At 35.4% G+C, this 23,882-nt stretch overlaps 1 protein-coding gene across 1 annotated transcript in view; it reads left to right on the plus strand.

Moving 5' to 3' along the window:
- Positions 1-23,587, plus strand: part of LOC131028177 (alkaline ceramidase) — a 57,537-nt gene extending 33,950 nt beyond the window's left edge. Inside the window, exon 3 of the mRNA XM_057958415.2 lies at positions 22,776-23,587. Coding sequence (XP_057814398.1) covers positions 22,776-23,286 — 511 coding nt within the window. The 3' untranslated portion in view covers positions 23,287-23,587. The remainder of the gene's footprint in view (positions 1-22,775) is intronic.
- The last annotated feature ends 295 nt before the right edge of the window (positions 23,588-23,882 follow it).

Genomic DNA, 23,882 nt, shown 5'->3' on the forward strand with positions numbered 1-23,882 from the left:
TTTAGACATTTGATTCAAATCATATTAATATACAATAATTGCTTTTAATGAGTCCAAAATGCCAACTAAGTAACCCAACGAATTTTAAGTAGTTTTTATAAAATTCCATTTACAAAATTTAATACAATTTAATTCACAATTTAGAAAATTGCTAAATAGAAATTAATTATTATAAATTTTACTAAGGACAATTATACAATTTAATTTACAATTGGAAAATTGCTAAAAATAAATACATTTCAAAATTACCTAAGTTAAATTTTTATTAAACTAAAATTTGGATTTTTTTTGAAAAGTTTAACAATGTCCAAATCGCCACAAATTAAATTTATAGTGGCATTTTTAAAAAAAAAAAAAAGAGGGGGGAGCAAGTGGGAGTGGGACCCACGGGTCCCATCACCACTGCGGGTCTGTGGAAACAGGCCCGTAGTGATGAGGGGACCCCGTGGTCCCCTCCACTACCCTGCGGCCATTGCTGTGACAGTGACCGCAGGGGAAGTGGAGGGTACCACTTCCCCGGCGGTTACAATAACCGCCTCCACTACCCTGCACGCCGCCCGATACCCATTCGAAATAAATTTCGAAGGATGTGGTTTTTATATTAAAATTACTTGCAATATTGAATATATTCATTTTCGTATGAAATAAATATATATATATATATATATATATATATATATATATATATATATATATATATATATATATATATATATATATATATAGTTTACATTTCCAAATTATGTAAAGGTATATAAAAAAGAGTATTTATGAAAATAAGAACAAGAATAAAATAGATAATCAAGTTATCACAGAGGTAGGTAATTGTTTTAAATTGATGTTACAATAAACAGGAGATTAATATTCACAGAGAGAGAGTTTATTCCTGCATTCAAAGGGAGAGAGTTTATTTCTACATTCATAGAGAGAGAGTTCATTTCTACATTCACAGGGAGAGAGTTTATTTCTACATTCACAGGGAGAGAGTTTATTTTTACATTCACAGAGAGAGTTTATTTGTACATTCACAGAGAGAGTTTATTTTTACATGCACATAGAGAGTTTATTTTTACATTCACAGAGAGTGTTTATTTCTACATTCACAGAGGGAGAGTTTATTTGAAGAATGAGGTTTACTTTCAGATTTCCATTCGAAGAGCCAGAGAGATGAATTCGAGAGAAGAATAATAAAGATTAAGATTCATATCATTTAATCACACAGAGAAGAGTTTTAATCTCAGAAAAAAAGAAATTTAAATAAGGAGAATATGATTTTTTTTTGCACAGATAAAAAAAAGAAATCTTTTGGAAAAGCAAAAGCAAGATCTAATATCTATTTTCTAAAGAGAATTAAATAAATAATAAAATTATCTTTTGCATGCAATATATGAAAATACTTTTATCAATATTTATCCCTAAATAAGAAGAAAAAGATTTACAATCTAATAATTTTTTTTTTTTTTTTTAATAAAAGATCTAGAAGCTATTTTTTTTGATAATATAAATTTCTCATATGTAAATGAGAGATGACAAAAAAGAGAACTTGGCTTATCGAAGCTTGATGTTGAATCCTCTGGCTATCCTTTTGATCCTTCCTTGCAACTCGAGAAAAATCTTCAAGAACAACTTAGCAATCCTACAACGAAAAACGAGTCTACCAAAGAAGATCCTACTATTAACGACAAGGAAACTTGGAAAATTTTCTTCAACACAAAATCAACTCCCTTCTTTGAAACTTGCATACGATTTATAAGAAAAATCTCTTAATTCCACTATCTAGAGAAATTAATTAAGAGTGGGATTCTTTTCCAATATTGGACTCATGCAAATTGATTAAAAAACCTAGTGGGGTAGTTACATGCAAGGCATTGAAGATTTCTCTAGAAGCTTCTAATTCCTCCTACAACATGTGCCATAATTGGGAGTGGAAAAATAAAAACAAAAATAATTATATTTTCCAAGTGTGTGTGTGTGTTCATTTTTATTCTTTTATAACATTTATTCAATTATTTTAAATAGCTTAACCAAAAATATAATAGAATTGTATTTAAATCAAAAGTGATAAAGGAGGGTTGTGACACATGTTTTCATTGGGGGGATTTTTGTATTATGTAATATTTGTTGATGACTACTCTAGGAAAACTTGGATCTACTTTCTGAAATGTAAAGAATCAAAAGAGATCCTTAATAGGTTTAAAGAATTCAAATCACTAACAGAGAACTACTTAGGAAATAAAATTAAAACCTTAAGAACTGACAATGGGGGGGAATACGCATCAGAAATATTTAAAGAGTTTTGTAAATATTCAGGGATTAAGAGGGAGTTAACAATACCTTATTACCCCCAACAAAATGGGATAGCTGAAAGGAAAAACAGACGAATAGTTGAAGCTGCCAAAGCTATGATTCTTGATCAAAATCTAAATATCAATCTTTGGGCAGAAGCAACTAGCATTGCTGTATATATTCAAAACAGATGTCCCCACTCTCATCTTACAGGATCTATATTCATGTACCTAAGGAGAAAAGATTAAAACTAGAGTCTTTTGGGAAAAGGGGAATCTTTGTAGGATATAGTGAAACCTCCAAGGCTTACAAGATCTATATACTTGGTCAAAAGAATATTGAACTAAGCAGGGATGTGATCTTTGAAGAAGACTTAGCTTTCAAAAGAGCCCAAAGCTCTCTAGACCTTGAAGTCTATATCCCCACCCCTAGCATAGATAGAGATCCTACTCTTGAGCTTCAGAGGGAGAATCCCGAGGAAACTATAAGTGAAACTCAAAGTCCACCTAGAGAAAACCTCAAGAAAAGACCACTATGGGCCACCAAAACTGTAGCAGAAGCTCAGAAGTTTGTTGCTCCTCCAGGAACCTTCAGGGAAAGCAAAAGGCCTAACAAATTCACTAGCTATGTTGCCCTTATGAATGATCTCTCTAAAGCCGAACCAAACAATGTATCAGAGGCTCTTGAACATCAAGTATGGAAGGATGCCATGTTTGAAGAGTATCAGTCCATTATGAAAAATGATGTTTGGGAGATTGTTCCCAGGCCAACTAAGAAATCTGTTGTTTCATCTAAATGGCTTTTTAAGATCAAATATGCTGCAGACAGTAGTATTGAAAAACACAAGGCTAGATTTGTAGCTAGAGGGTTCTCTCAAAGAGAAGGAATAGATTATGAAGAAACTTTTGCACCTGTTGCCAGATATACATCAGTAAGAGCTATATTAGCCATTGTAGCAGCTAAGGGGTGGAAGGTACACCAGATGGATGTTAAGACAACATTTTTAAATGGTGAGATCTCAGAAGAAGTCTATCTAGAGCAACCTGAAGGGTTTGAAATTTATGATGCAGAGTCTCATGTGTGCAGACTCAAGAAAGCTCTCTATGGGCTTAAACAGGCTCCCAGGGCTTGGTATGAAAGAATTGACACCTATCTCTCAGGACTAGGCTTTTCTAAAAATGATGCAGATCCTAATCTCTACTACAAAAGAAATAAAGGTGATATGCTAATGTTGATTTTATATGTTGATGACTTATTAATCACATGAAATGATTGTCTTATAGATCAATGCAAGAAAGATCTATCCAAAGAATTTGATATGAAGGACTTAGGACTCCTTCATTGCTTCCTAGGATTGGAAGTATGGCAGAATTCTGACAACATTATACTAAACCAAGGAAAGTATACCTTGGATATATTGAAGAGATTCAGAATGCTGAACTGTAGGCCCATGACCTCTCCTATGGAAACCAATTTACATAAACTTAAAGAAGCAGCAACAGAGTCACAACCCACTGACTCTACTCAATATAGAAAGATGATTGGGTCCCTGATGTACCTGGTGGATACAAAGCCAAATATCTGTTATGCAGTTAATGCCTTAAGTCAGTTCATGTGTGAACCTAAGGAGATACACTTGGTTGCAGTAAAGCACATCATGAGATACCTACAAGGTACTCTAAACTTTGGTCTCAAATATGAGAAAGTTGACATAAACTTACATGGATTTACAGATTCAGATTGGGCTGGAAGTGTGACTGACAGTAAAAGCACCTTAGGGTGTTGCTTCAGTTTGGGTTCAGCCATGATATCTTGGATCAGCAGGAAGCAGTCCTCTGTAGCACAAAGCTCCACCGAGGCAGAATACATTGCAGCTTCTATGGCTGCTTGAGAGGCAGTATGGCTTAGAAAGTTGCTTGTGGGGTTGTTTAGAGAATCTATGAAACCCACTATTATACACTATGACAATCAGAGCTGCATAAAACTTTCCGTTAACCCAGTGTTCCATGACAAATCCAAGCATATTGAGATCCCATACCACTATGTGCGAGATATGGTAGACAAAAATGTAATTCAATTAGAATATGTTTGTACAGGAGATCAAACGGCAGATATTCTGACCAAACCTCTCTAGGGTGAAGGTTGATCACTTCAGAAAAGGTTTAGGTATGATAGAAAGGTAATTTGCTTTGTAATCTGTATTTACATATCAATAAGATGTTTAATGTGTAAACTTCTTTGTCATGATAGGACATTTTGGATTTTTATCCCTTGAGTTCATATCTAAGAGGCGACGATCTCTCAAGATAATGAACACTTGTATGGAGACATTATAAGGTGACGATCTTATAATGTCCAAACCAGTTATCATGTTGGATCTCTGGTGTATCATGTATGAGCTATGATTGTGTTGTGGTAAACATTTATATGAGAATTGAATATTTTCTCATATGATTATCCTTAAGTATTGCATGCTTAGGCAATACTAATATCACGTGCTAAGGTGATATCCTATCATCACAAGATTAATGTGGTGGACTATTGTATTACGTGTTTAGGTGACACTTCATATCATGTGATTAGGTGATATGATTTCCTAGAAAGTTAGATTGTGTAAAGAATGCTAACTATCATTTAAATTGTGATGCTTGATACACTGCTCTCATTTATCTTACCTAGCTAAGAGGGAGTGTTAATGTATGGTAGCTACGGTAAGATAAATGATTGAATGAGAGATAAATGAAGTCTCTCATTCAATCATTTATCCTATCGATTATACTATTAAGAAAACTTCAAGCTATTTTATTTGATAATCATTCCTCATTTATATCAATATCGATAATCATATTATGGCATGGCACATTGGTGATAAACGATAGTTATCAGGTTAACCATCTATCCCGATCTATATCGGATGTGTTCCTAGCAAATCAAATAAGATTATCGAGTTGCTATCGGGTGGCATAGTATGCACCGTTTAACATATACAACCTTTAGTTAGTGATCGGTGTCAGTTAACATAGACACCGATCACTATTGGTTAATATGCCACGCCAAACAACACCATTAATACCGATTGGCATATATATTATGTTACGTGAACCCTGATTAATATCGGGCTGGTAAATAATTAAAACACCGGTTGTTAACATATGCAAAGGGGTGCGATCAAGTAGTGTCTTGATCGGTCATGTCTATAAGACATGACCGGTCAAGGCACTGTTTGATCCTCCCCTCTCATATATATATACCATTTGGTATTTGTGAAGAGGATATTGAAATCGATAAATACTCCTCTTACCTGCCAAACAAAGAAGATAGTCAGAATTATAATAGAGATAGATAATATATAGATCTAAAGAATAAAATTAGAATACATCTTGCATATCGAATTGTAAATTGAACAACATTTACAATATACACTAATACATTCATGTGAAAATTCACAAATATCAAGAAAAAATTGGGTGCTTATCAGCAAGCTTTAGACAGCCTCATAAATACCTAAAAATCTGGCATTTTCTTCACCAACATGCCGAACAGTTATTAACAAGAAATGCTCTGGATCCATTTAGTATACCCTTCATAGTGGAATTCTTCGAAGGACCTCTAGAATTCTTTCATATCTAGATTGCAATTTGAACTGGCCACCTGGACCAATAGACGACTGATGTGGCAGTCAAGGTCCAATAGTTACAACTTACAAGTGCAGTTGCTTCAAGCTATTCCTGTACACCTTCTGACTCTTATTCATATCTCTAACAATGTGGGTAATTAAGTATCTACCGTCCAAAGAAAATTCTTTGGAGAGGGGCTGAACAAAGACCTAACTTTCCTGTTGTCAAAAGGTCTGTGGTTACAACTCTCAAAAGTAATGGAATACAAAAAAGTCAACCTGTTCAACCAAGTGTTAGGCATGAAACTAACATGACAAACTATACATAGGTCCAACATTGTAAGCAATAATATCATATCAATAAATATGCTTTCTTTCTCTCATAACCCTTATCAGAAACAGTTCAACACCTCTCTCTAGAACTCCATAACTCGCTTTGAACACTCTGAATGCCTATGGAATCCACATTTGAAATGACTACAGAATTGATTGTCTAGATCACAATGGCAAAAACATTTTGGGGAAAAAATTAGGAAACCAAAAGTATAATATTTTTTGAAAAAATTGGGAAAAAATCAGAATTATAAAAAAATGGTAGAAAAAGAGTCGAAAACTGTTTTCTTTCTAAATTAAGGGCATTTCCATAGCATAGCAATATTGAGAGCAAAAAAAATAGAGAGTTCAACCCATGAATTGTAGAAAGTAGATCAAGTTACTAGTATTACATAAATTAAATCTCAATTCTTTGAGTTCAAATATTATTTTGATATAATTTTTCATAGTTGTCTTCGGTGGTCCTCAAAATCTGAATAATTTTTTTCCATTATTGATACTGCATTCCCCCCACCCAAATTGTGGGAAATTGCTATAATTTTTTCTAGTTATGATTCAAATTCTAGGAGAAACCCGGTAAACTTATGGGGAGGTGAGTGTTGTTTCAGCTTATCTTAATTTGGTAGGTGAATATAGTAATATAAACAAACAACGGAATAGAGGAATAGTAGGGCTTCGCTTCTGCCATAACTGTAAAACAAATTCAGAATCTAGCCCATATTTATTCACCCGCCATGCTTATACTATTCAATTATGACAACACTTTGCTCTTGTTCTAGTATGAGAAAATCAACACCAACAATATGTCAACTTTTATTTGAATGGGTCAAATATGGCATGGACATGCAATATCTGAAAACTCTTAGGTTCTTAACTCGGCATTTGTGGAAAGAGCAAAAAAATGCTCTTTGAAGAGGGAGAGACTAGGGAAGGATTTAACTAGGTTAAGACAAAGTAAAATATAAAGTAAAATCAGAAGCATTGTGCTTATATACACGAAAAGTACACCTTAATGGTTTCATGCTTCCAGAATCAATGATCTCCTCAGGCTCTGACAATAGAATATTCCATTATTACTTAAAAAACCACTCTGTCAAAAACCTATGGCATTGTGGGCATTATCAAACAGGATGGTTGCGGCCTTTTGTCAATCCATTAGCACTAAATGCAAGAATTATGCTGAAGTTGTGGACCTCAGTACTAGACTTAAGGTATACAGGAATATGAATGTAATATTATGTTTATATAGGAGATTTTCTTCTTGTCCTAACAATGGTCAACAATTTTCAGTCATAAAAGCGGACCCAATAAAAATATTGGACATTGGACTTTCTTTTCTGGCATGCGTGCTTATCCTCTTGTTTCTACTATACAGTGTCACAAGTCCCTCTTAACACTATGAGTGATTGCATTATTCAAACAAACTATAAGCATCACATACATTGGGCTCTTACATGACCCCTTCAAAGACTGGTGGCTAGCATTCCTCAACAAACAATATGTAGGTTCAAGGTTGGGTTTTTTGAGGATGGCATCGAGCCATGTTGTCTTTGTGGTCGTATCAGATGGATTCCTTTGTATAATGCCTATTCAATCAGCTTGAAGGTAAGAGGCTACTTAATTTATCAAAATATTCTTTAAGTCGGTTTTTGCTACGCTCATAGTGTCATATACACAAGTCACAATTTATTCTTGATTTTAACCATTAGTTTTGATCCTTGTCCTGCCTAACATTCTTATTGTAAATATTAACACCGTGTTAGACATTTTTAACAAATAGCCAGATTTGTATTTGTCATTGATGTCAAAGGGAGATACGCAGATGTGTCATTGCCCACAGATCATATAATAACAATTCCTCACAGATTTGATAGTCACCGAACTGATAATTTTCTGTCTTTATCAGCAGTTGTATCAATGTGTATTTTGGACTGCATGTTGTTCGGTGTTGAGATCTCTGAAGATTTTCTTATTTGCAGTCTCATGTTTCATGGGGATGAGTTATATTGATACAAGTACCTGCAGTTTCAGAACGATGTTAATGATGAATGGTGATAAAGAATATACACTGAATATACAACAAAAATGAAGTTTTTGATTGGATGATTTGTTTATATCAAAACATGGTGTCTATCCTACTTCTTATCAGGGCAAAGCGAACTTTTATTGTTTATGTCTGCAGTTTATAAAGTTGGCATTGGTTATAACTATTGACAGTTAAAGCAGTTTCTAACTATCTTCTGACCATCCAATTGATGGTTACTTGTGTTTCAAAGAGAAAAGAATTGGTGAAAAAGAGTTAGTACATATGACATAGAGAATGATCCCCCAAGTTGGTTAGACAAGTTGTAACTAACCTCTACCTGTCATGATCAGTTATCATTAGTTAAAAAAACTATCATTTGGTTGTTAAAGTTCTTTCTTTATTTATATGGTTCCATATTTGAGACAGTTTTTGGTGTGAGAGAGATAAGGAGGTGTGAGAAAAAGTATAATATCGCTGAAGAATATTATTTAATCTTTGTCAAATGATACAAAGATATCTACATTGAAAAGTCTGAATGTATAATCGCTGAAAAGAGAAATATAGAGATATCATATAAATCTGCTGTAAATGCACATCCTTGACACGAATTAAGACTAATGTGAATTGTTTTTGGGGTCGCTGCTGTAGAGAGCAATAAAGATATATTAAGATTGCAGGTTCGATGGGGGTATGTTAAGAAGGGTTTCATTATGAGAAGATCAAAGCAAACATCTTGTTGAGTTTGTGTGGCAGAGAAGTGCTGGAATGTTGAACCGCAAAAAGACAAATCTCAGTCAGCATTGATGAAAGGTTTTGTGTTATATGTGATAACAGCAATATATATATTTTGTTGAGATTGTATAAATGTATCTAAGGATGTGGAGTGTGTGTTTGCTGTTATGAACAACAAATGCTTCTAGTCAGCATTTTGGTTTACAAGAGAGTGTTTACAGACAGTATTTTGGTTTGAGAGATTCTATTATGTAAATTTTTCGGCAATTAATTTTTTTATAGAAAGTTGTAATTTGTAACTGTGATTGGTGCTGGGTTGGTGCTTAGGCTGTTGAGTGGGTGCTCATATTTGAAAGAGTTGGTGCTCTTATAAGGGATTGGGTGATTCCTTGGGTTGGTGACCTTAAAATTTTGTAAATTCGTTAAGTGTGAGGCTGGATTAGGGTAGTAGGTCGTAGCAGTATTTCTCACCGTGGTTTTCCCATCTTGGGTTTCCACGTAATTTTTGTGCATTGTCTTCATTGAGTAGTGTTTCTTTTCAAACTTTTGGTTGATGCTTTCATTTCTGTATTCAAATTAAAAGCAATTAAATTTATCAAAAGATTTAATTGAACAAGGTTTTAAGATTTATTTACTACTGATTCACCCCTCCCTCGCAGTAGTAAATCTGTGTTCTACACATTGTCCCCACAACATTCATGCAATGTCTCACACCTTGGCCAAACAACAACTCATCTACTCAAAAGATGTCAAATATTAAAATTTTATTTTGTTTCCTTTCTTGTGGCATCCTTCTGTGATCCCAATTCATGACATGAGATTAAAGATGGTGGAAGAACAAACTGGCTATTATAGTGATGAGTGTCATGCCCCTGCTACAAAAGTCTATATTTTTTTGGAAGAAATTAAAATAATATTAATTATGCCACTTTTCTAAATGGTCAACCCTCCTAGTCTTGGTAACCTCTTAAAAAGGATAAATCGAATTAAAAACAAATAAATTTCTGTTGAAGATGACCTCCCTTGACAACTAAATAAATTTGCATTTAATTCTGAATGGGTTGACCCCATTTTAATCTCTTGGAAGAAGAGATAAAACTCTTGATGCTGGTTGACCTGCCTATGTGGAGCACCGCCTTTGGAAAGAATAAAATAAAATAAAATCTATTTATAAACAAGGCCGACCCTCTTAGAAAGGTCACCACACCTTTGGGCAAAGGGGTGTTCTGAAAGCTTTATATACAAGTTGTGTCGGGGAACCAATTAGCATCAGCACTTATCCTAGAACTACACATCTTGTAAAATTTCCCATTCTTGGCTATATTGTTGAAGATAACTCACTTGGAATTAATGACAAAGTATACCTTGGGTTAAAAATTGAAGCTCAAGATAATAACAAGTAGCACAGTAGAAGTTGAACTCTGAAATAGATCCTCATACAGAATTAGGAGTTGCATACACCAAGCTGTTTCGTATTTAGTGTCATTTTGAACACTTTATCCATGATTATTCCACATTAGAATTTGCTTGAGGACAAGCAATCTTGGGAAGGGCGGACTGTCATGGCCCCTGTTATGAAAGTTTATATTTTTTTTGGAAGAAGTTAAAATAATATTAATTAGGCCTTTTCTCTAAATGGCTAATCCTCCTAGTCTTATCAAACTCTTAAAAAGGATAAATTGAATTAAAAACAATTAAATTGTGTTGAAGCCAACCCCGCTTGACAAGTTAAATAAATAAATTTGCATTAATTCTGAATGGGCCGACCCCATTTTATTCTCTTGTAAGCAGAGACAAAACTCTTGATACTGGCCTATCTGCCTATGTGGAGTGCCACCTTTGGAAAGAATAAAATAAAATAAAATGTGCTTATAAACAAGGCCAACCCTCTTAGAAAGGTCACTTCCTTTGGGTGAAGGGTTGTTTTGAAAGCTATATATACAAGTTGTGTGGGGGAACCAATCAGCATCAGCACTCATCCAAAAGATCAAGAAATCAGCATCCAAGAAGAAAATTGTATCAGATCAGATCTACCTGATTTACAACAGCAGACTGAAATCATATACCCTGTAATTCTGAATGGGCCGACCCCATTTTATTCTCTTGGAAGAAGAGACAAAACTCTTGATACTGGCCTATCTGCCTATGCGGAGTGCCACCTTTGGAAAGAATAAAATAAAATAAAAAATGTTTATAAACAAGGCCAACCCTCTTAGAAAGGTCACCTCCTTTGGGTGAAGGGTGGTTTTGAAAGCTATATATACAAGTTGTGTGGGGGAACCAATCAGCATCAGCACTCATCCAAAAGATCAAGAAATCAGCATCCAAGAAGAAAATTGTATCAGATCAGATCTACCTGATTTATAACAGCAGACTGAAATCATATACCCTGTAATAATAGAATCGATACTCAACTTATATAATTGTTTGTGTGAGAATATAAAATATATACTCTATTATTAATCTATTTATATCCTGTAAAACAATCATGTAGAGAAGAGGAGGAAACAAGAGAGGGAGAACTGAAATGAGATCACCATCTAAGTAGACCATCCCATGATGGATGACTGCTGTGTCTGTCACATGTGGGCCAAGGGGGTGTAAAGTCCGCTCTTGGGCTTAGATAGGAGGATTTCTGGGCACTTTATTGTGATTTTCTCTCTAACCTCTACGATGATTGATTGATGGGTAAGTCTTAATTAAAGCAGGTGAATAAGGTGTCATGAATAGGGAGGACAGGGATGAGCATTCCCACTAGGTGGGCCACCCCATGATGGATGACTGACATGAATGCCACATGTGGGCCAAGGGGGTATAAAGTATGCTCTTGGGTCTAGTGTGAGGATTGCTTTGGGCCAACCTATCATGCTCCCTCATCCAAACCTTGTTATGGTTGAATACTAGAAAATGAATATAGATGTGACATGACTTATCTAATGGATTATGATGATTATTAATATACACATTTGTACTCATATGTTTGATTCCTAACCCTTGTAGAAATAATTGGTTTAATGAATTACATATACCCAATATTGTTTAATATGATTGTACGATCTATACCAGAGTTAATTTTGACAACGACATTCTATTGACATTACATTCCTTATTTTAATTGATATTACATTCCTTATTTTAATTGAATTGTGATACTAGGGAAAGATTCAGGCAATCTTAAAAGGGGATATTACAATGAGAAACTTTGTTTTGCTTATTATGAAAATTGGTGCTTCAAGGGACAGAACCATCATATCTTGATGCCCCAAGTTGCCCTTTCCACAAGTCAATCATCCCTTCAAAAAGTGGGCTATTGTAGTGATGGGCAAATTAGTTTGTTTATTACTAGTGTTTTTCCAAGTTTTGGGGATGTGGGGATGAAGGAACATATTTTGGGGACAACAATTTTGCCGGAGTTTGGGGATGGTTGGGAATACGATAGAGGATGGCTATTAAAATAATATATAAAATTAATATCTGAATTTTGAAACTACAAATAAATCAAAAATTCCAAATGTTAACATAAACATACCAAAATACCTAATATTCTAAATAATACACATAATATGAATTCATTGATTCTATAATCCACTTGATAAATTGATAAATATTGATATAATATGAAATGTGATATATGTTAAGGGATGTCAAAAAATGAAATATTGCTTTATGCATGGCACATAGGTGCATTGAGCAACAAACTTGAAATTGAAGTCATCATCTAATTGATATCTTAGTAATTGGTCCTCTTGTATTTCCTTGCCCTCTTCCTCTTCTTCTCATTTCCTCCTCATCTCTTTTTTTGTCCTCTTTGGTCCATGCAAAACAAAAATTGCCATGGGTTTATTTTGAGCACGAGGGAACATATTTTGGGGGCAACATTTTTTTCGGAGTTTGGGGACAGGGAAGATGATAGAGGATGACTATTAAAATAATATATAAATTAATATCTAAATTTGGAAACTTCAAATAAATCAAAATACCAAAATATTGACATAAACAAATTTAAAGACGTTATAATCTAAATAATACACATGGTATGAATTCATTGATTCCATAATCCACTTGATAAACTGATAATTACAGTAATATGGAACGTGATATATATTAAGGGATGTTATCTACTCACGAGATGTGTCTTTATGGAATGTTGCATATTAATATATTATGAAAATTGGTGCTTTGGGAAACTAAACCATCATGATTGCATGCCTTAAAGCATAGTTTTCAAACTTTGCAAGTACTTTCCTTTATTTTTGGCTATAAAACCATGCATTTTCTCTTTTGGATTTGTCCATTTTAATCCAATACATTTTTTAAATTGAATTTTGCAAAAGTTTATTGAAGAAACTTTAATTTTTAGTACTTTCTAAGTTGCCAAGTTTTTGTACAGTTGAAAATTTTGGGCTTGCCGAGTACTCTTTGAGTCCAAGTTCGCAAACTATGATTAAGGTGCCCTCTTTGCAAGCGAATTCACTGCTCACCAATCACTTCTTCCAACCATATCAACACAAGGAGAACTTGTAAATGCCTCCTATGGATTTCAAGGAAGCCGATAGATACATCTGTTCCATCTTGCTAGTTCCCACATGAAATGATTGCTAAGAGCCTTAGATGAAGCACCCTGTTCCTAGCTAAGGCTATAAAAGTAGAACAACAAGCACATAACAACAACAATTTCGGAAAATGGAGACTAAAAAGTATTTCACAACTGTTGAAATAAGGTATTCTGATGTAATATCCCCAAATAGTGATAAAGGAAAGACAACAATATCTCTAAAAATATGCAACAGAAAATAATGACATTTTATTTGTAAATAAAATACCCTTCAACACACTCAGATCTAGACTCAGAATATTTATCTGATTTTTCTGCTAATTTATAGAAATTTCTGAGTATAAAAAAATTACAGAAAACACTATAAATCTGACTAGGATTTTCAGAAATAACTTACTTTTTCTTTAATTTTCTGAGATGAATATGAGCAGCATTATGTAGATTTATGTTCAAATACCTAATAAATGTCTTCAAAATCCTATCTGCCCTTTGCAAAACCCTCAGGAAACCAATGCTAGGTCTCACAATGACATCTCACTTGTCCTTTTTGATGTTAGCTTCAATGATACTCAGAAACATGCAGACATATTGCTGTAGTTTGTCCAAATCTGATTCAAAATGTCCTCGAAACTTGATAAGGAATGCAGCTTTTAAAATGATGTGCTAGGACATCATGTTAGGAAATTTAAGTTAGTGCTCCATGTATGTGGGTAAATAATAATTATGTGAATAATTAGTATCATATAAATTTTAGTATATAGTAATATTATTGTTATATTAACAATATTATATATTATGGTTAGAGTTGTTTTAACAACTCATATGGTTTGAGTTGTGTATTGTTACGTAAGCAACAATCACAACCAAATAGGGAGGTTGTTCCCTATAAAATAGGGTTAGTAAATCCTATATATATGTAAAGTGTATTGAATGAAAGAGAGTGAAGCACGACTTTATCTTGTGTATTATTCTGCTTCTATTACTCAGCCTAAAATTTATAATACATCACAGATCAAAGTCCTTCCACAACAACGCCCTTCTGATTAGGGGGAGCTCATATGTCTCTTTGAAACTAGGGATACTCAAGGGTTTCAAACTTCAAGCCAAAGATTGCAGCAGCAATAGAGAAAAATCAGATCACATAATGAGCTTCAAGAGAGCCCTAATATGTTATTTAACAGTGTTCCACGGCTGTTGGGGACGGGTTTCGGGGATAGGGGGACTTGGGCCTTGGGGGGGGGAATGAGTTTCCGTGGAACACTGTTATTTAATGACTCCCAAAAGAATGATTTTATCTCAGCCATAGATAGATTTCAAACTCCATCTAAACGTCCAAATAAAACCCCCCAAAAATGAGTCAATAGGTTCTCTAAATTCCAGCGCTCTCTTGACCTTTTGGCACATGTTTGATAAAAATCACTTAAATTACATGTCTCCTAAGTCATTAAATTTAAAAGGGGGAAAATATTAAGTCCTTAGGCTAAGAGTTACTTAAGTTGCATAAAAAGACATGCCCACGACTTAAAAGCACTTAAGTTGTATAAAATGATGTGCCCACAACATAAAATCACTGAAGTTGCATAAAAAGACGTGCCCACAACCTAAGAATAGAATAGAGTATAAGCCAAAGATTCATACACTTGCCTAATAATTTCTACGTTTGCTTCCTCTTGGGTAATACAAGGAAAGGACAGCCAATGCATCGTTAAGCATCATGGCTTGAGTTGGGGACATCACATCTGACCATCCTTGACCCCCGCCCCCCAAAAGCCTAGCGTCAAGCAATAAGTTTTTAGAGGAGCTCAAAGTCAGAGGCGAGGAAATCCCACTGGTTCATGATGTTCAAATAAACGCCTATAATGTCATTGCTACGAGATAGTTCAAAACCATGCACTCACATTCCAAGTCTTCACTCAATCTCCCAACCAAGATCCCTGTTCATGAGATTCAATAACTTGTTTGAACCATAATTACCAGACTTAGATTCACCACAGATTTGCAGGTGGATTTTGGACTCAGATCTAGACTTGACACAAACTTAGCACAGACTCTGCAAAGTTAAAAAACCACAAAGTATAGATTTTTTTGAGTAATTAAAGGTTTTTCTATGCAGCACTCCTAATCAACTTTAAAGATCTGAAAAACTAATCAACTATGACTTTACTTTGATCATACACACAAGTATCCATCAAACAAATGAGTATAAAAGTGGATTTGAGTTGAAGGAAGGAAGATATTCATACATGTAAATATGCATGTGTTTTGGTGTACAAAAACTCTCATGGATTCCAATATCAATGGGCATCAAAAACGAAACATTACATGGAGTTGTGAACTATGGTAGAGAGGAGCTTGTAAAACTCAGCTCAACATCACTAGCTCTATGGGGGTCCTATTCTTGCATCTTAGATAGTTCCTTGATGCTGTTGTAGCCATAGTAGCATTACTATGGATTGGGATCAAGCTGGCAAACCAAGATGTAATTCTGTTATTTGAAATAATCACGAGTAACAGAGGAAATAAAAAATGCTGAAAAATTATAGAAATAAAAATAATGAACTCTGCTTTCCTTTTGGAGCCACAGTAGCATTACTACGTATTGGGGTTGAGTTGGGAAGATGTTCTGGGGGTGAGAGGCCTTAGTGCGGCTGATACATTCCTTGGCATGGTACAAGCTGGGTGGAAGCTGAAATTAAGGCTTTTGAGGCCACAATGAGTCTCATGGTACATGTCACGTCTCGTAATTTTATTGCTTTTAACTAAGCTCATAGAGTCCAAACTCCGAACCCTTGAAAAAAACTCTAGTGTTGAGGCAGTAGAGTAATAGTTAGGTCCTAATTATGTGTTTTATTGGCTTTTTTGGGGATTAGATTATCTTTTTTCTTTCAAAATTTTTGAGGGTTTTTTTATGTAGCTGAGTCTTATCTGTGGGACTTGCAAGTACCAACAAGATTGCCAGATTCGGTGAATCTAAAAGATTCTCCTAGGTGCACAGTCGAGTTTGTAGGCCTCATTTGGCTTGGCTGTGTGTTTCCTGATTACCTGGTGTCTTGTAACCATGGCTTGAACTCTGTGTTAGATCTTTTGAATTTTCATCCCTGTCCCATGCCAGGTGGACGTTTCACATCCCATAATAGTACCCTCATCCCTCCTAGGCACTTTTATAGGGAAGGCCTCACTTTGGCAATATCAACTTGTTTTGGGAAACTTAATTTAATGGTTGTTTGGGTTTTCCATTCTACTTCCACTGCTGTATGCATGATCCTCTCACATCAACATCAAGCTAATCTTAAGTTGGTTATCAATGCACTTTAAAAGCATGGAGGCAACTATATTTGGAATGTGGCCTAAGAGGTGAAGGTCAATGGGCCCATTTGGTTGGAAGCAATGAACTTGTTGATCGCAACCATTATCAGCAGCAATGCATCTTTATGATCAAACGGTACCTTTTCTCAAGACCCAACAAAATTTTGGTCCACTTAGCTTTCTCAAGAATGTGGATATCGTTGATGTTATTTTAGCTTCGGTAGTAATCCTTAGCCGACTACAATCAAATATGTAATTAGCCTTTCGGCTTTACATATTTGTATGGGCCGTTTAATATAATCGCTTTGTTAATAAAGTATATTATTATTAAGTGGGCCGACTTGGAAAGTTCGCCACCCTTGAGGAAAGACATGTGGGTTTGAATAGAGCCGACCCATTGGTGAAGAGTCACCCACATATGGGTATAAACAAGATCGACTCCCTCTCTACAATAATTCGAAGGAGAACACAGCAGTGTGATAACACATAGCAGATTGAATTTAGGAAAGATGTGCTCGGGGGTGATGATAGGCTTTATCGTCTATGGTTGGGAGGGCAACGCTGTGTCATTGCTCGTGGTTAATTGATCACACCGCAAATCAACATGGTATTAGAGTGGGTGAGGAGAGCTATGAAGGACTGGTTAAAGGTTGCGTTAGAGAAGTTGAAGAGCTGTGTGAATCTCTGTGAGCAGACTTATGTGGATAGAGAACAAGGCGGTTCCTTTTGATCGACATATGAAAAACTAGACTGGTAAGTTTTTTCTGTGGCGGATCATAATATCATGGGTTCGACCTTGTTTATGGTTTTGTGGTTCAATTAACAGTCACATCGTTGTTTGCGTATTTAACTTCTGTGACTGGCGGCTCGTGATTTTTGTCGACATTATCTTTTGTTTACATTGATCAGATTGATCATTCTTCAGCTGAGTTAGATCATTATACATAAGGTTGACCGAGTGGAGAATCTTCAAAGTTGATTCACCTTTATACCTGTCGACCTCTTTTGTATTCAGCCTTCCGACATTTCCTCACCATGGCGTCAACTATTCTATCACAACCTTCGCTTTACTACTTCTTCGTGATATCTCTTTGTTTGCAGCGTCATCTGCGGGCTCATCCATATATATTTGTTGGTGAGGCTATCTTCTGAAGTTTGTGATTTGGATAGTGCATCGGGCACATATTGGCATAGTTCTATCTAGATCAGAGCTCATCATTTGATAGGGATATTTCATTCTGGCACATTAGTCTCATTGTCTTCAATTACAACGAAAGTTCAAGGGAGGCGGCAAGATCTCGATTTGGCATAAATTTGATGGATTGTCTGTGTATTGAATCGCTTAGCAAGTTTTTGTGATTGTCAGTTCCATCTATTGGATTGGGCATTAAGGTTGATCTTTAATGTTGTTTGGCGCTAGCGCCACAACATTGGAAACACTACTCATATATTTGCCAGTCAGAGCGATATGAAAAGCGACAGCCTTATTGTAGACAAAACCAATTCGATGTTCTCTTTCCATAGCATGTACAGGTTTGTAGAGAAGGGTATTCATTTGAATGCATGACTGGGAAGATTATTGAGGAAGATTGATGCCACGTTGGTGTTGTTGAGTGTCTTGTGCGTGGCATATGGGCTCAACATCTCACAGATCCTGGTTATGTCATATGAAGACAACAACTAAAAGAATGTATATCAAAGAGGTGTATCGTTTGAGACATGCTCTACATATTGAGGACTTTCACTGTCTAGTTATTATGAGATTTGGAAAGAACAATTGCTGGATTGTGAGGAACATTAATAAATAAAGAGAAGTATTTTATGCTTGTATCCCCGTTTTATTAATGCTATTGGGATAGGGAATCTTGTATGCTTCTAGCATTGGTATTTCTCTTTGGGATAGTTTAGTTCTATGAACTATTTGTAATCTCTCTCTAAAGTGCTTCCAGGATGGTTCAAAGAAAAAGAGCTTGATACATCCTGTGAGGAAATCACGCAGACTGAAGAATGGAGACACAACATTGGTGGCACATAATTGGAGACATCTCTTGAAGAGGAAGAACCTATTCAATTTGTCATTGTGATCAGTTTCTTCTTAGAAGAGGAATAACATTCAGAGGAAGTCTGACAAGCTATTAGAGGCAACCTTGGACAAGGAGGTCAGGAGGTTGGAGCTTCAGAGGGAGTCACATCATTATGAAGGTTTGTGTTAATGCATTCTTCTCTGTGAGGGAGAAGTTTGAGGTGCAAGCCCTTGTTAATGCATTCTTCTCTGTGAGAGAGAAGTTTGAGGTGTAAGCCTTTGTTCCACCCTTTGCGATTAGGTATGGTAGATCCACTCTCTGGGAGTAGCTATGGTGGATGTCATGTGAGAGACTCCATGACTTAGCACTTGTGTTCTCTGGGAGTAGCCATGGTGAACGTCATGATGAGATGATGGCATCATGTTGAGGATTCCGTGATGGGCACTTGTGTTCATTTGCATTTCCATTCATGGGAGTAGCCATGATGGACCCACCCTCTGGGAGTAGCCATGGTGGTTGTGTTCATTTGTATTTCCATTCATGGGAGTAGCCATGATGGACCCACCCTCTGGGAGTAGCCATGGTGGATGTCACTATGTGACTAAGATATCGAGAAGGATTCCTCCCTAGCTAAGAGGGAGTGTTGATGTTATTGTAGCTTCGGTAGTAATCCTTAGCCGACTACGATCAAATATGTAATTAGCCTTTTGGCTTTACATATTTGTATGGGCCGTTTAATATAATCGCTTTGTTAATAAAGTATATTATTATTAAGTGGGCTGACTTGGAAAGTTCACCACCCTTGAGGAAAGACATGTGGGTTTGAATAGAGCCGACCATTGCTAAAGAGTCACCCACATATGGGTATAAACAAGATCGGTTCCCTCTCTACATTAATTCGAAGGAGAACACACAGTAGTGTGATAACACATAGCAGACTGAATTTAGGAAAGATGTGCTTGGGGGTGATGATAGAGTTTATCATCTATGGTTTGGAGGGCAACACTGTGTCATTGCCCGTGGTTAATCGATCACTCATCACACCACAAATCAACAGATATTAAACTCTTATCTTACAAACATGAAGGCATATGGTCAACCAGGCCATGGATGATGTCATGTGTCAGATCCATCATCTGCACTGGAATCTCCCACCTGGGGAAAAACCTGCTACTGGCTCTTGCAGTGCCTCTGGGGGCTCACTTTTCTTAGTCTGGACATCAAAAATGGAATAGTGATGCTCTATAACTTCTTGTGTATAATTTTTCTTTATCTATTTTGGCAGCAGCCTGTAAATTGGTTAAACAATATCTCTCTGCTGCTCTAAGTATATTTGTAACATCCTCATACACAGCCCCTTGCTGGTTATCTAGAGCAGATTTTGTAATATTTCCCTTTTATCAAATATATCTTATCTTACTAGAAAAAAGTAATGTCTATGAATCCTCAAAATGGATGGGTATTTAAGCTGGTTTGTTGTCACAATGGTTAGCACCAACGAAGAAGCAATGATTAATGAGCCTTTAAGCTATGGGTCTAACAAAAATAATTGCCTTGTAATGCAAGGGCATCCAAGGGGTTGAGCAAAATTGCATTGTCCAAAACAATTGGCCTTCCGTTTGTTTTGTTTAAGCTATTTGCAAGGTGGTCTAGTTGCTGTATTTGTGAAGTGTGTATTGATTGTTTTGGTTTACAGTTTTGTATGCGTGTTCTTTGGAGCTGAAGGAATTGATTGTGGTAATAGAAAGACCAATGGTGGAGGCAATAGTACCGCATGATGACAAAGACTATTGCCTTTCAAAATTAGAGCATGAACCTGAATACCTCGTGATTTTGTCTTAATGCTTAAACAACATTGCATGAGTCACACTATAATGAAAACATAAATGTGGAAGCATACACAGATAATTGTACGTTTAAATCAGATTTTCATTCCTTTGAAAAATTTACAAGAAAACCTCCACAACTGATGTACTATGTTGTTCTGGTATATTACAACTTCATTTTCTTAGTCCCTCGGAAAACTTCTGAAGCCTTACATTCTTCTATCTTGCTCCTATCTTTATATAAATCTGCTGAAAATATTATTTTCCAAAAATTAGTTTTAGTTACAACTTCATTTTCTTAGTCCCTCGGAAAATACTAAGGATGAGATGCAATACAAATATTTATCTACATTTTATTTATACTTATTTAGCTAAATAAAAGACTTCCATTCTAGTCCTTCAAAGTGAAATGCAAAATAGACTATGATTCGAATGATTTGAACTTTCCAACATTTTCACACCAAACCTCTATAGAAGTTCCTATCCAATCTAAAAAACTCAACAGGAACCTCATGGAACTTCACAAGCTTCTTGATGTCATGTAGGATCCAGTCTGTGCCTTGGAAAGTGAATATGTGAAGAAGCCATTTGGAGTTGAACAGTTGTAAAACTTTAAATACCTTTCTGTTGGTTATGTTTGTGCTAAATGTCTGTTATGTGTGAAAGACATACATAAGTGTATTAGAAATGATCAAGGGATTAGTAAACCTGTAGAGGGAAGCTAAAGTGTCATGAGATCTTGAAACTTTAGTTACGGACAAGAGTTGTCTGAAAGGACATACAGTTCCTGCACCTGTAGGAAGAAGAAACAGCACTGCATCAACATAGAGATGGACGTTTTCCTTTCCAAAAAGGTGGCTGAAGTTTGAGTTGAAGAAAGGTTGAAGTTAGGGAACTGAAATTAGAATAGAAGTCAAGGTTAAACAGAGTAGTCACAGGCAATACCATTTTCCAAAAGCTATTGGTTTTCCATTTTGCAAAATAAGCTCAAAGTCAATTGATGAATGAGATCAGCAAAAAGTTTTCCTTCTGTCATGGCATCTTTCATCTTTGCTATTTTGAATAGATCTGTTTGCTACACATTCCAAGCAAGGTTTTAAAATTTGAGAAGAAATCTCTCCATAAGTGAATCACTTGCTGCTTGTTTTTAGAAAACATGAATAAGTGTGTAATCTACAATATATAGAAGTTCAATTCAGTAGTGCAAGTAAAAAATAAAATAGAAATTTTAACCACATTATTTTAAGTCCGTGTTAATGGAAATTGTAACTTACGGACATTATGTCAAACTAATTAGCAAGGGTTGAATCCTGAACTATACTAGGCATTGCTTGATACCTGTCTTTCTCCAAGCTTCTTTTTTCACATATTCAGAATATTTAAATTTCATCTTGTGTGGTTATGGCAAACAAGAGGCATTCGCTGATATTTGATGGAACAATGTTCATCACTTCTTATAGCCCATTTTCTCAAGCATCATTATGTTAAGTGGACCTTCTTTTATTCAGAGTATGTATGCTCATTATGGAGATAATGTATTGGGTTTCTCACCAGCAAGTTTGGGGATTTAGTGACCCTGATCCAAATTGTCCGAATATTTCTATATTTGGTGGATATTGATGACTTCAATAACTGTTCAACTTCTAAATTTCAGCAATCCTCTGATAATCTAAACAAAAATACTGACAACAGATACAGGCGTTTTTAGAAGTCATCCCAGATGCTCAATAATCTATTTAAGTTTTATGCATTGTTTGGGCATGTGTATATATGGAGCGATTGACAAGAATACCTAAATCACTGTTTTAGCATGCTCTGGTTTTTCTTTATGTTTGTTGCAACATCAGTTAAATGTTTGGAACTGAAGATTTGTGTATTCTAAAGAGATCAAGAGTTTTTTCTCAGTTTCTGATTTTAAAATCTCTATAGCATTCATCATTTGAACCTACTCTGCTTTGACATCTTTCTTCTGATAAATATCTTCATGCATGAATTCCAGGAGCATGAGTACAATAATTTCTTTTGGCATTGCAATTTATCTAATAAATTGTACATTTGATTTGGATTGCAGTCAGCAACAGAGCGATGAAACTCCAATGGTTTGGGAAATGCTCTTGTACATATATGTTCTCTATTCTCCTGATTGGCATTATACCTACACAATGCCAATGTTTCTCTTCCTTTATGGTGCTGCTTTTGCTGTTCTTCATTCTGTGTTCCTATTTGATATAGGGTTTAAGATACATTATATATGTTTGGCTCTGCTATGTCTTCCTCGTATGTACAAGTACTATATTCACACGACGGAACGCCCTGCTAAGCGTTTGGCCCACATGTACATCTTGACAATGATTTTAGGTGGGATATTCTGGTTGTTGGACCGGACCTTTTGTGACACATTCTCTTCCTGGTACATCAATCCTCAGGGCCATGCATTGTGGCACATTTTTATAGGTTTCAATGCCTATTTTGCAAATGCATTTTTGCAGTTTTGCCGGGCCCAACAACTTAAGTGGAATCCAGAAATTCGGTATGTCTGGGGACTTCCTTATGTGAAAATTTTTAAAGTAAAAAAAGAGTGACAGAACTTGGATTCTTGTCAGTCAAATATTTTCTATATTCCATGATGTTATAAATGTCCATTTGACATTTCTGGTGGTTAAGTCAAGAAGATGAAACAGTGGATTCATTTTTATCGAAGGAAGAAATTTTGAATTGTAATGGTTATTACAATTTTTTTGCATAACTTGTTTATGCTATTTTTTGGCTCCTGGTTTTGAACTTGTCTCTCCGTTATATTTTTTATAATGTAAGCCTAGGATTGATATATTTTTGGTGGGTCAATGTTACTTTCCCTTAAAGGGAAAAGGTGTTGGTCTTTTATCTCACATCAATCCTTTCCATTTTGCATGCGTGGATAATTCACAGTTTCAGTTAAGAAATGAGTCTCGCATACTCTTATCATGCATTAATATGGTTTTCCTATGAATGTTTGACATTACCTTTGATGTATGTAATTTTCCTTTAATCTCAACATGTTTCTTGTGAAAATATCAAAAAGTTGGGAAATGCTGTGTATTGCAATACCCATTTTATAATGATAGTTCTTAGCTGCAATTGCAGTTTTAGCATTCTATTTTCTGTCTATACTAATTTTATTATCTTTGAGGCAAGGGAT

The sequence above is a fragment of the Cryptomeria japonica genome, chromosome 5 (genome assembly GCF_030272615.1).
Source record: "Cryptomeria japonica chromosome 5, Sugi_1.0, whole genome shotgun sequence".
Taxonomy (NCBI): Eukaryota; Viridiplantae; Streptophyta; class Pinopsida; order Cupressales; family Cupressaceae; genus Cryptomeria; species Cryptomeria japonica.